Source organism: Hevea brasiliensis, chromosome 17 (assembly GCF_030052815.1).
Source record: "Hevea brasiliensis isolate MT/VB/25A 57/8 chromosome 17, ASM3005281v1, whole genome shotgun sequence".
Lineage (NCBI taxonomy): Eukaryota > Viridiplantae > Streptophyta > Magnoliopsida > Malpighiales > Euphorbiaceae > Hevea > Hevea brasiliensis.
The window spans coordinates 58308967-58322081 of NC_079509.1; the positions used below are offsets into that span (position 1 = coordinate 58308967).

Here is a 13115-nt window from a genome sequence, read left to right on the forward strand (position 1 = left end):
CTTTCTTTCCACCTGCGATAACAAACAAAACTATTGCTGAGCGGTCAACTCAGTGGTGCACAACAAATACATTAAAATTTAATACAAAGTATACTTTGACAAATCATAGCAAAAAGGCTCAAAATATTTTAATTCTTCAAAATTCATAAAATCAAAATCGATAATTTCAATCACACAAATTATTTGATGAATAGCGTTTGATTGAGTAATAACAATTTATCCAATTCATAATAAAGTAATTGAAATATTTATATTTTTTTTTGAACCATGAAACAATATATCATTTTCCAACCACTAACAAATATTTGTTTTAATAACATTTTATCAAAATATGCATAATTTAAGGATGTAGAAAATATTCACGCAGCTTAGAGCATGACATTAAAACAATATCGGGTTGTACACCATGACAACTGGTACACACCTCAACACTTCAGCCAGAGAGGGAATTCAATTCATCCCATTAGACAAGCCAATGAGGAATTCATTCACATTGCCATGCCGACTGTCGTTTCAAAATGTATTCAAAATAGTTTATATTCACAAAAGTATTTACAAATCACTGAACATATTTAATTATTGTAAATTCATGCACAAGTTTGACAATACCTCAAATGTATAATTCACAATTTATAATTCACAAAACTATGCAATAAATCCTTAAATGCATAGGAGAAAGCATAATTAAATCATACAAAGTTATTCAAAACCCATTATAAATTTAAAACATAAAAATAGGCTAGTTGTGCACAAATTTCTTATCTAGGCTTGACTTGGTTCAATTCCTCCTCCTTCCTTGGAGGCTCCTTTCCCACTAAAACACATAATTAAAGTGTTTTAATATCTATTCAATTTATTTCTAACTAATAAATTTAATAATTAAATTTTGTACACTTAATTTAACCCTTAAAATTTATAAACTTTTAAGTTTTTTGTAATTGTTGTATTTTTTATTACTATTCACTTCGCTATTCAAGTTAAAATATTGACTTTTTCATCTTTAATAAGTATGTTAGTTCTAATTACAACTACATACTACATTTTGGGTTACAATTATGTTATTGAAATTCCAAACTCTTTAAGTGAAATTTCAAAATTTTGGTTTTGGGTCACTTGATTTTACTTTTCATTGGACCTTTTACAGTAGAAATTTGGCCAACTTCCCTTCATTAAAGTTGTTCCTTATTGTCTTAGCTTCAATTCTCTTTTTGAATCACTCCATTTAGAGTTTTGTAGCTCAAGTTATGGTCATTTAACCATAACTGGCCGGATTGGCCAAATTCCAGAATTCTGGGCAAGTTTAGGGTTCTGGTAGTTTTGGTGACCCAAATTTGGTTGGCGAATTGACTAGGTTATGGTCAGAATTTGAATTTATGTTCTTCATGAAAGTTGTTGTGCTATGTCTAAGCTTTTCAATGGTATAAAAATCAGGTCATTTGGACCTTCCTACACCAAGTTATGACCATTTGAACATGTACTGTTCATATGGTCAGTTTTGCCCAGTGGTATGGTACCTATTCCGGATTTAACCAATTTTTAGACCAACTTGTGGTTAGTTTTAGGGCAAAGTTTCTACATGAAAATTGTTGCTTTTGATCTTAATTTTTATCTCCAATTGGCCTCACACCAATTGGAGCAACAAAATTTCAGTTATGGCCATTTAAGTTGACCATGGTCAGGCTGTCCATATTAGACCATTACCATTCACCATTCAATTCCAATTTCAACTATGCAATCACACCCCATTTCACACCAATTGACCAATTTAAGCCTCAATTAGGTCAATTGGCATCCATTCACCAATTCGCCCAAATTTCCCATTGATCAAGAACCCTAATTCATCAATTGTTTCAATTCATGAAATTTAAACATACAAATCATTTATCCTTAGTCCTTTAAGCATTAATACACATTTAATTAGATTAGAACACTTCAATTCCCCTCAATTGCAAGGCTGGCCAAAATTTCTTTCTTGAAAATTCATACATAATTTCTTTAATTTTCTATGTATTTCCACTTGTTCAACCTCCATTCTATGTTTATAAACTAAATTAAGTTAAGTGAGAGACTTACCTTATGTTGACCAACTTGAAGCTTCCCAATTTCCTCTATTTTTCCTTTTTCTTTCTTGCTCCAATCTTCTTACCAAGCTTCAATTACAAGATTTAACTAAGGAAACTATAAAATTTATGGTTGAATTTAGGGTTTAAGAAGCTTCAAAGTGAGCTTCAATGGTGGAAGAAATGGAAAAGAGAGAGAAATGGAGAGAGAGAGTCGGCCAAAGGAAAAATGAAGAAGATAATGTTTTTTTTTTAATTTTATTTTTATTTAGGTGTAATTATCTCCATAATTAATAAATTAGAAATTAAAAATTTTAATTAAGTCATGCTTACTTCATCATGATGATGTCATAATTTCTTTAAATTAATTTTTCTTTTCCTTTCTTTTTCCACTAATCTCTTCATTTCTAATATGTTTTTCATAATTTTAATTTTTTATATTTTATTGGACATTTAGACTAAGAGTCACCTCTAACAGTGAATTGACCAAATTATCCCTTACCGGTCTGATCCGTTTTTCCAATAACTCTAGATTATTTTCTGAACACTTATTTAATTATTTGAGTTTGTTCTCAAGTCCTTTTTGTGGTTTTCACATTACCACTAACTTCGCAATTATCCCTAGGCCTGGGGTGTCATAGTATTCCACACGAAATTTGGGCAGTAACTAATCTCGTAGTCACTTCCTAGTACGGTTACCCATCACTGTGAACTTGGCTCATTTAACCCTTTATGCTTTATTTTTCTTATTTCAATTTTACCTTCATGTAATTGTTATTTATTTTTATTTGTGACTTTTCTAGATGACTTAATTATGGTTTTGAATATCCTAACTGTCCGGACTGATGAATATAGGGGTGTTACAATTATTATTTAGTCTTTATATTTTAATCAAACTAACTATTTAATCTCTCTATTTTAAAAAAATACATTCATAAATTATTTAGCCTTTTCCGTTATTTAAAATTTTTTTTTCAAATTAACTATTCAATCTCTCTATTTTAAATAATATAATTATTTAGCTTTCATAATTTTAAATTTATGAATTATTTAGTTTCTATTTATAAATATTCTCCCCCTTAATTAATAGAAAAGTTAACCAAATTATTAAATAGTTCATAAACTAAAAAAATGAAATTAAATGAAATATTTTTTTAAAATTAAAAAATTAATTTTATTAAAATATAAAAATTAATTAATAATTTTTTCACCATTAAATATCCATATTCATACTCAATTTAGTGAGTACAAAACAAGGATCCAGCGAGCTTTAATAAAGGATAGTGAACAAAAAAACCCATAAAGGAAATTTCTTATCTACAAATGCTATTATAATCTCTAATCCATAGGACTTAATTTTCAATGGAATTTATATGAAAATATAAATATAATGAATTTTATATTTACTTATTCAGCTGCATTAATCCAGTATGGCTCGAATTTAATTTGGGAGAGCCTCTGCAGACTGCAATTAATAATGCACCCACAACAGTTCTGCCCAACAAACTTTCATAAATGTATTAATTAAAAATATTAAATTTAATATATTTTAATTATAAAAACATTAAAATAATAAAATAATTTTTTAAAATTATTTTAAAATTTTAAAATCATTTTCTTAAAAGTATATTTTTAAAATTTTAAAATTCAATAACAAATGGGGTGATCGAGTTCTTGTCCCTTCTAACAGAAAAAAGTATTAAAAAAAATTAATTGTTAATTAATTTGAATTAATATAAAAATAAAAATATTTACTAAAGCCAGAGGCCTAAAAAAATTAAAATATATATATATATATTTTAAAAAAATAACAAAAATATATTTTTTTCAAAGAAATAATACTTTAGTCTCAAATTTATAGCTCTTAGAGAGGGAAGCTCAACCGAAATTAACTGCACCCACCAACTTCTGTAGTAAGAATTAAGCTAATTTACTGCTCGACTTTCACTTGCCCTATAATATCATCATTTAATGCTTTTCTGCAGTTGGTGGAAGCAATTATTTTCGATTTTATTTGTGGGAAATAAGCTGATTTTAAATGGATTTAAATTTAAAAAATAATATTTATATCAAATTTTTAATATTTAATTATAAAATTTTATATTTTAAATAAAAAAATTTTAAATATTTTATAAAATTATTAGTTTTTTAAAATAAATTATTAATAACAATATTTTTATATAACATATTAATTAATATATGAAAAAAAATAGATTTAACGATTTTTTTAAGTAATAATAATTGAATGTGATATAAATTTAATGATTGAAAATAAATTTTAATTAGATTTAGAATATGTTCATAATTATTCAATTTCACCGATTATCTTCTGATTTCTGCATTCAATTCCACCAAATATCTTACTGATTTTAACTCTTACCCTTCATTATTTCTTGGGTATTAATCAAGTAGTTGAATTTCTGCAACCATGCGTATGGGGCTCTACTACCAGAATTTATTGCTTTCTTTTGCATGGTCTTCCTATTTTATTTTCTCCTTGCTGTAGCTCAACCACCTCTGACATTGCAGGCAACGAGACTGATCTCCAAACCTTTTGCTTGAATTCAACTCATTACATTTTTGGGGCTTTGAGCACATGGAACGATACTAATCATTTCTGTCAAAATCAAGGTGTCAGTATCACCTGCAGCACTTGGCACCGGAGGGTCACCGGCCGTGTTAAATTTGCAGTCCCTGAAACTTGCAGGCTACTTTCAGCTTTGTAATGGAAATAAGATCTCCAAAACAACAGCTTCAGCCAGGAAGTCCCGCAAGAAATTAGTTATTTTAGAATATTGAAAGAACTCGGATTAAACAACATTAATGAAATTGAGACAAATTAAGCACAGAGAGAGAGAGAGAGAGAGAGAGAGAGAGAGAGAGAGAGAGAGAGAGAGAGAGAGAGGAGAAGGGGGTATCTAAAATTGGATAAAATCTTTACAAATTTTGAAATTTTGAACAATTATATTAAAATCAAATGTTTGGATTAAAGCCCTAACACACACAAACATTTGGATTAAAATTATAATTTAGCCTTTACAATTTAATTTTCAAAATATGATAAAAATTATATATCTCGAAGACTAACTTATTTATCATTAAAAATAAAAAAAATTAAATTATAATTTTTATCATAATTTAAAGAATAAATTATAAATTACCATTAAAAGAAAATATTATTTATATTTTAATCACTGAAGTATGATAAAAATTATAATTTAACATTTTAACCTTTTATTTTTAATTAAAAAAATTAATTTTTAATATATATTTTCTATTAATAAATTTTATTAAAATTCATCGCTAATTAACGATAAAATGTATCAATCAACCAAAATTTAGGAATTAAGTCATTACATATACTAAAACTATAAGGAATAAACTATTATAAAAATAAATGTGATGGAATAAACTATTACGATTTTTAACTTACTAGTGACTAATTTTAATAAAAAAATATTTTGTTAACAAAAAGTATATTTTAAAAACTAATTTGTTTTTCACTAAAAATAAAAATAAAATTATAATTTTTGTTATTTCTCATAAATTAAATTATAAATTGTTCTAAAAAATCACATTTTAATATTTGAAATATTAATCAACATAATTAGTCGAATTTATGAAGAAAAGATGTTTCTTACTAATGAATCATTTGATTTTTGCTGTAATTTAAAATGGAAAATACACTCTTAAAATTCTCTCAAAAGAAGATTTAGGTTTCGTTTATTTTAAAAAAATATTTTTCTAAAAAAAAAATTTTTCAAATTTTCTAACATTTAGATATTTAGAAAATAAATTAATAAAAAATATTTTTTTATTAAAAAAATTAAGTTATATTTAAAAAAAAAATTTTAAAAAGAGAAAGTCATTTAAAAAAATTATTTTTAAAATTTTAATAATTTTATTAAAATATAAAATATTTATAAATACATAATATAAATACATACTATAAATTAAACAATATAATTAAATAATAAAAAATATTAAAATATAATTTTCATAAAAAATATTATTCATAAACACATTATTCATTTAATTCTCCACGATTAATCGGTAAAATGTTGGCTCACTCTCCCTGGAAATTTAATGGGCGCGGCATGCAATAAATACGAATAACATGCGAAGGGACATGATAATAAAATAAAATAGATCTTAGAGTGAATGTAGATCCCTCCTGTCTCCATCTGCGAATGAATCAATGAGGTGGGATTTCCAGGGTCACATGTTCACCTGACGAGCTCATCATATTTTAAAATTATAATATCTATTTGAAAAAAAGACATCAACTTTATCTATAAATATCGACAGTACAAGGTTCAGAACAACGCGAGAGTTGCTTATCAAGAAAAAAAAATGGTGACAGAGTTGGCAGCATTTCTCTGCATTGTTATTGTTTTTCTATGGATTTGGTGGAATGGAAGAAACTCTATAGCCATCGATTGGCCTATTTTTGGGATGATTCCATCGCTTCTTCGCAACTTCGATCATATCCATGATCACGCCACCTCTGTTCTTCAACGAAGTAAAGGCACTTATGTGTTCAAAGGACCTTGGTTTAGTGGCATGGATTTCTTGTTGATTAGTGATCCCTTGGACGTCCAATACGTTCTGAGTAAGAACTTCTCCAACTATCCCAAGGGTGCTGAGTTCAAGCAGATTTTTGAACCTCTTGGAGATGGGATTTTCAATTCTGACTCAGATACCTGGAGAGCTCAGAGGAGAATAATTCACTCTTTGTTTAAGAACAAGAGGTTCGAGCTTGCTGTAGAGATCAGTTTGAAGCAGAAGATCTTACAGGGTCTATTTCCAGTTCTGGAAAATGTTTCATATGAAGTAGACTTGCAAGATGTGTTTCAGCGATTCACATTTGATAATATCTGCCAGTTGGTTATAGGCTTCGACCCAAATTCTCTTTCAGTTGAATTCCCTCAAATTCCTTATCAGAAGGCTTTTGATGATTTCGAGGAGGGAGTCATTTACCGACATGCCTTGCCTGCAAGCATTTGGAAGCTGCTAAGATGGCTTCAGATTGGGAAAGAGAAGAAGTTTAAGACAGCTTGGATAGTTTTTGATGAATTCCTGGAGCAATGCATTGCAAGAAAGCAAAAGGAGGTTGGCCAAAGCTGCAAAGAACAAATGGAAGGAAAAGATTTCAACTTATTAACGTACTTTCTTGCTGAAGATGAGGGTCTTGCACAAGAAGCAGCAGAATGTGGAATCCTGACTAAATCAAACAAGTTTTTAAGAGATATGGCTTTTAATCTCTTGGCAGCTGGTAAAGACAGCGTAGGTGCTGCTCTTGTTTGGATCTTCTGGGTTGTTGCAACACACCCAGATGTAGAGCAGAAGATCCTGGAGGAGATCAAAGCAAATTTAGGAGCAGAAACTGGTGAACAATGGAGGGTTTTCAGTATTGAAGAGGTAAGAAAACTAGTTTATCTCCATGCAGTTATATGCGAGGTCCTGAGGCTGTACCCACCTGTACCTTTCGAGCACAAAGTGTCAATTGAAGAAGACACTCTTCCTAGCGGGCATAAAGTGCCAAGAAATATGAGGATCTTGTTCTCATTATACTCAATGGGAAGGCTAGAAGAAATATGGGGCAAAGATTGCTTAGAATTTAAACCAGAGAGGTGGATTTCAGAAGGAGGAGGAATCAAACAAGTGCCTTCTCACAAGTTCATAGCATTCAATGCAGGACCCAGAAGTTGTATAGGTAGGGAATTGGCCTTTCTACAAATGAAAACGATTGCTGCTTCTGTTTTATGGAATTATTCCTTTCAGGTGGTTGAAAACCATCCTGTTACTCCAACTATTTCCATTGTACTTTATATGGAAAAGGGTTTGAAGGTTAGGGTTTCTAAGAGGTTTGGTTCTTGAAGAGGTCGTCATCAATCCAACTTATGCAAGACCATTTATATGTAATTCACTAGTTCTTGCTAAGTTGGCTGTAACAACCCAATATTTCAAATAAATATATTTTTATTATTTTTCTCTTATTGAACTAATAATTTATTGATATTTTATTTATAAATTTAAATTAATATTTTACTATGAAATTTCATTTATATTAAATGTTTAATAAAATATTATTTTATATTATTAACAATTGATTTAGTGGTCACTAATTTAATTATTATTATTATTATTAACATTATTATTATTATCAATTTAAATGTATTAAAGAAAAATTAGAGACTTATGTGAACAAACAAGAAAAGTTCAACGATTTAAAAAAAAAAAAACAAGAAAATTTGAAACACAGCAGCCCCAAACAGCCGCCACACCCCCTCCCCCCCCTCCCCCAACACTCTCTCTCCCCGACTCCACTCTCCCCCTCACTTTCTTCCCCCCACTTCCGTCCAGCCGGCCAGCATCAGTGCCGGTGAGGTATCGCCGGCCTTCTCCCATGTCAGAACAACCAGCAGGAGGCGGTAGAAACCCAGCAGGAGGCGGCAGAAAGAGAGAGAAGGAGAGAGGAAAGAGAGGAGAGAGGGAGAGAGTGCGCGACAGGGGCCCTACTTTACAGCATCACCCCGGCCGACTCTAGCGGTCGTTTCAGGTGATTTCAAGTTCCACGGACTTCCAAGATGATGAACTTTTAGATGAGACTAGTGGCACCCCGTTTGGTGGCCGGAGGAAAGAGAACCGGCGAGGGAAAGTTGGAAGAAAATCATATGGGTTTCTCAGTTTTCGATTACTTTTCCGGCGATCCAACCGTCGGATCAGAAATCCGATACCACTGATGGACTCGGGACGACGAGATCTTCGAGATAGGACCAATCCCGCTCCTATCGGATACTGTTGAAAAAAGGCGATAATCGGACGGTCCAAATTGCCTGATGAGATTTTCGAACTTTTTCGATTTCTAAAATTTAAAAAATAATTTTATGATAATTATTAACACAATTTAGACTTAATTTAGGTGCAATCGGATCGAGGATAGCTCATCGGCGTTGGGACCGCATTTCAGCCAGATCCGGCTGCCCATCTCAGAATGTGATCGATATGATAGTCAATCCTAGCATTTTCAGACGTTCTGAACACGTTTCAGGTGTCAGATTTGGCATAGCTAAACCCAAACTCTACATTGCTCAAATTTTGCCTTGTACTGAGTTAGAATAAAATTCATAAAATATTCATGGGTGATTAGAAAATTGTAATTTCTTTTGCGTTAGCTCTATAATATTGCTAAGAACTGCGGGGCAAAATTTTAGAATTTTTAGAGCTTGTCGGAGTAAATTTTTATCAAATGTCAATTATGGGGACTAAAACGTAATTTTTCAAGTTTATGACTGTTGACTGTTTGGGTGGGCCCAGGAGAGGCTTTGTGATGTGATTGAGTTGTGATTGTGTGATTTGCGGATTTAGAAGTGTTATTTGAATCTTTTTGCAGGTTTAGTAGGTCCTAGGTATAGGGGAGACTCTGCTGAATTTCCGACATGAATTAGGCTGTCTGTTGTTTCTTTAAAGTCTTATTTTGAATTAGTACTAATAAATCTATAATATAATTATCTAGGTGATTGAGGTCAACTATTTTCTTCCACCCAACAGCCACAATAGCCTATGGTGTATTGTGAGTAAAATATTAATTTTAATTATAATTTCAATATTATTATATATTCAAGAATGCCCATGCATCACTTATAAATATGTATCTATGTAGTTAAACACTAGACTTGTTTTATATTGCATTCTTAATTGATGAATCGCTATGGATGTTGTTTGTGATAATTTGAAGCAGTGTGCGTGCGTTGGCGTACTTGTGGTATGGTTTGGATATGGACAGAACAGGTAGACACGGCTTGAGAGACACTCGCTGGGACCCAGTCCTTTATGGATAAGTCGGGGTAGACACTGCTTGAAAGACACTCACTGGGACCCCGCATTTGGTTTATTAAGCGAAAGTCCGGCTTGAGAGACACTCGTTGGCAGAGGTTGGATTAAAAGAGCTATAGGGGATCAACTCCTATATATGTACTGTTTAAATAGTGTTGGGTGTGTGAGTGCTCCAAATTGCCTTTTTGTTGTTATGATGTAATGTGTATGAAAATTTTGATAGTGTTGCATTCCACTCTTTAGGATGCATTAGCTTTAGATAGCTATAGAAATTATACTTAAAATTGGTATTTTACTCTCTGAGTCGAATGCTTACTTCTGTTCACCATATTTTTCCAAGCTATAGGAGGAGACCTTTTTCAGAATAACCTGTTCCTTTCCTCGCAGGTTATGAAAAAAATTACTTAACTGTATTATTATTATCTAAATTTGTAATTTAGAACTCCGCATGTACTAGTAGTAGCATTAATTTTGTTAGAGACTGCATGAATTTAAGTTTTTGTATTAACAAATGAAAAAAATTTTATGAGTTTTAAATAGTTTGTAAATGATGTAACAGAGTTGAGCTGGGCTCCCCTAATTTTAGTTTCTGATAATTACTGGGTTAAGTTGGCCCGAAATAAAATTATAACTGTTTAATTTAAATTATTTTACATATATATATTGGGCCTAAATTGTGGGTCTGGTCATGGGTTTGAGAACAGTAACACTTACTATGGACCTCGAGGGGTTTATGTCGGTCTAAGTCCTAGTGCCGGTCCGGCCCATAGGTTGAATCGTGACACTGGCCATTTAGCATATTGAGAATATGTTCAACATTGCGGTTTAAATCTGCTTTATCACATAATTATATGTTAATAAAGTTTACTATTTTAAAATTATTACAATTATAATTATTAAATTTAATTCTTTTTATCTTATGTTATTGATATAAAATGAGCATTTTGGCGGCTTTATTTATTTATTTGTTATATTTTTGGTTCAACATTAAGCTTAAGTTTTATCAATATATCATTGCCAAGCATTCGTCATTAAAGTGATTAATTTGTGTTATCAAACAAAGCAATGGGATAAAAAAAAAAAAAAAATTGTACAGATGTAATGCATCTTGAATTTAAAATATAATATGTATAAAATGACACATTTATTAAATATATAAATTTTATATATTTATATATTATATTATAACGGACCGACTCTTAGAAAAGAATTTAAAGAAAAAATTTATATTTTCACAATCTAATTTATCATGGCCACAATCAATTTGACAAACAATTGTATAAAACATTCTTTAATAAATTTTTTATAAATAAAAAAATTAAATCCAATTTAAAATAACTCTTTATATTAGGAGCCTATATTATCTCTTATTTCTACCTTTAGAAAAAAAAATAAAATAAAATAGTGAAATAACAGAATTTTCCATTATTATTATTTTTTAAAAAAATCTGAGTATCAGTCTTACAAAAGTAGGGGTTTTTATATTAATTTCTTTGATCACAATATAATTAATAATTATGTAATATTTATTTAAATATTTAAATTCACCTTGATTTAATGTTTTCTGAAAAATATTTCAGAATTATTTTAAAAATTATTTGATCATAAATAATTAAATATTTATTAATATTAAAAACATTTATATATAAAAATAAGTGTATATTATTAACGTTTTTCATAATAAGAATCATCATTTTATATTTTTTAAACTATTTAAAATTAATTAATAATTAAAAAAAATTAATGGTAGTAATTTAAATAAAAAAAATTAATTTATTAAGAATAATGGTGAATTTTTTTTTTTTTAGGCTACAAAGTTTAGATTGGGGCTTGGATTGATTTTTATGTCAAGAAGCATTTCAGAAAGTAAAAGTCCTAGAGAGAACAAGATATCACTTTTATCCAACCTCAGATTTGGTTGATAATCAACCAAATTCTAAGCGAATTTTTGTGCTAAATTTAGCGATAATTGTATGTTTTTATTTTTTTAAATAATTAATGATAATTGTGAAATTAGTTAAATGTGAATATCAAAGTCATTTTGAGGAATTCATTGTCAAAATTTGAGTTAAAAAGGGGGTGTTTGCCAAGCAAATTTTCAAGCTATTTATTTTTTAAAATGAAAATTCATGTCAAATCAAATTAGAGATGTGATGCCATTATAATTGCCAAAACTTATTCCCTCCCTCATTTATCCATTTCTGGAAGTAAAAAATATAGTTATTGAAAGCTTAAGAGCACTGAGCTATCGAAAGACGCGTGCTTATGTGAGATGAAGTGTTAAAATAAATAAATAAATAAAAATTTCTATAAAGTCAAATAAATGTATATATTCTATCAACTATAAAATTAAAAATAATAAACATTCAAGTAACAATAACTTTACAATCCAAATAATATAAAAATAAACTATTAAAAATTTAAAACAATATATTAAAACTTGAATATCCTTCTAATGTCTCATAACTAAAATAAAAAAAACCATCATCAAATAACTACCTAAATCTTCATCAAGGGCAGCATCATAATCTTCTTTATCTTCTTCTATACCTTCATCATCTAAATATTCATCTTACCTTTAAAATCAATATCTTCATTTTCGTTATCTCTAAAAACTTAAAAAATATTAGTTTTCAAGCTAATGTGTAATTCATTTCCCCTTTTCTTTGGCATAAATCTATGTAGATATATCACTTTAAGAAAAAAAAAGAAAAAAGAAAAAATAAGAATGGTAGCAATGAAAATGAAAATATGAGAAGTTTATAATCTTACGTGCATTAATTTAATGAGATTCTGACGATTAGTTTTGAATTGATTAGTAGTACTTTGTTATCAATCGAAATGCTTGTCAAAGATGGAATAAAAAAGATGTGCCCTTCTAGAGCCTTGTGCCTAGAACAAAAGCACACACTTAGACACATAAAGCCGTGGTGTTTTTGATGAGCTTGAACCAGTACACCTTTAATAACCATGGTAAATACTAATACAAGAAAACCATAGTACAAAGTAGGGTTTAAGATCTAGCAGCTCTCATTATATATTTTTTAAGAAAAAAGTATACTTGTTTCCAAGGAAAAACAAAGGGAATAATAAGGTACATGATACAAGATCATAAACAAGTAAAACCACCTCAAAACTAAAATTAAACCTTTCCATTAAAATATTAATATAAGCAAAATTTGTATCATAGCAAATAGTTCAATAGTCCAATTACTG

The 13115-nt window shown here is 29.4% G+C and overlaps 1 protein-coding gene across 1 annotated transcript; it reads left to right on the forward strand.

Annotated features, from left to right (window-relative positions):
* The first annotated feature begins 6341 nt into the window (after positions 1 to 6341).
* LOC110644216 (alkane hydroxylase MAH1-like) lies at positions 6342 to 8054 on the forward strand. Its single transcript, XM_021796908.2, has one exon. It carries the CDS (start codon positions 6414 to 6416, stop codon positions 7938 to 7940), a length of 1527 nt encoding a protein of 508 aa, XP_021652600.2. The 5' UTR covers positions 6342 to 6413; the 3' UTR covers positions 7941 to 8054.
* The last annotated feature ends 5061 nt before the right edge of the window (positions 8055 to 13115 follow it).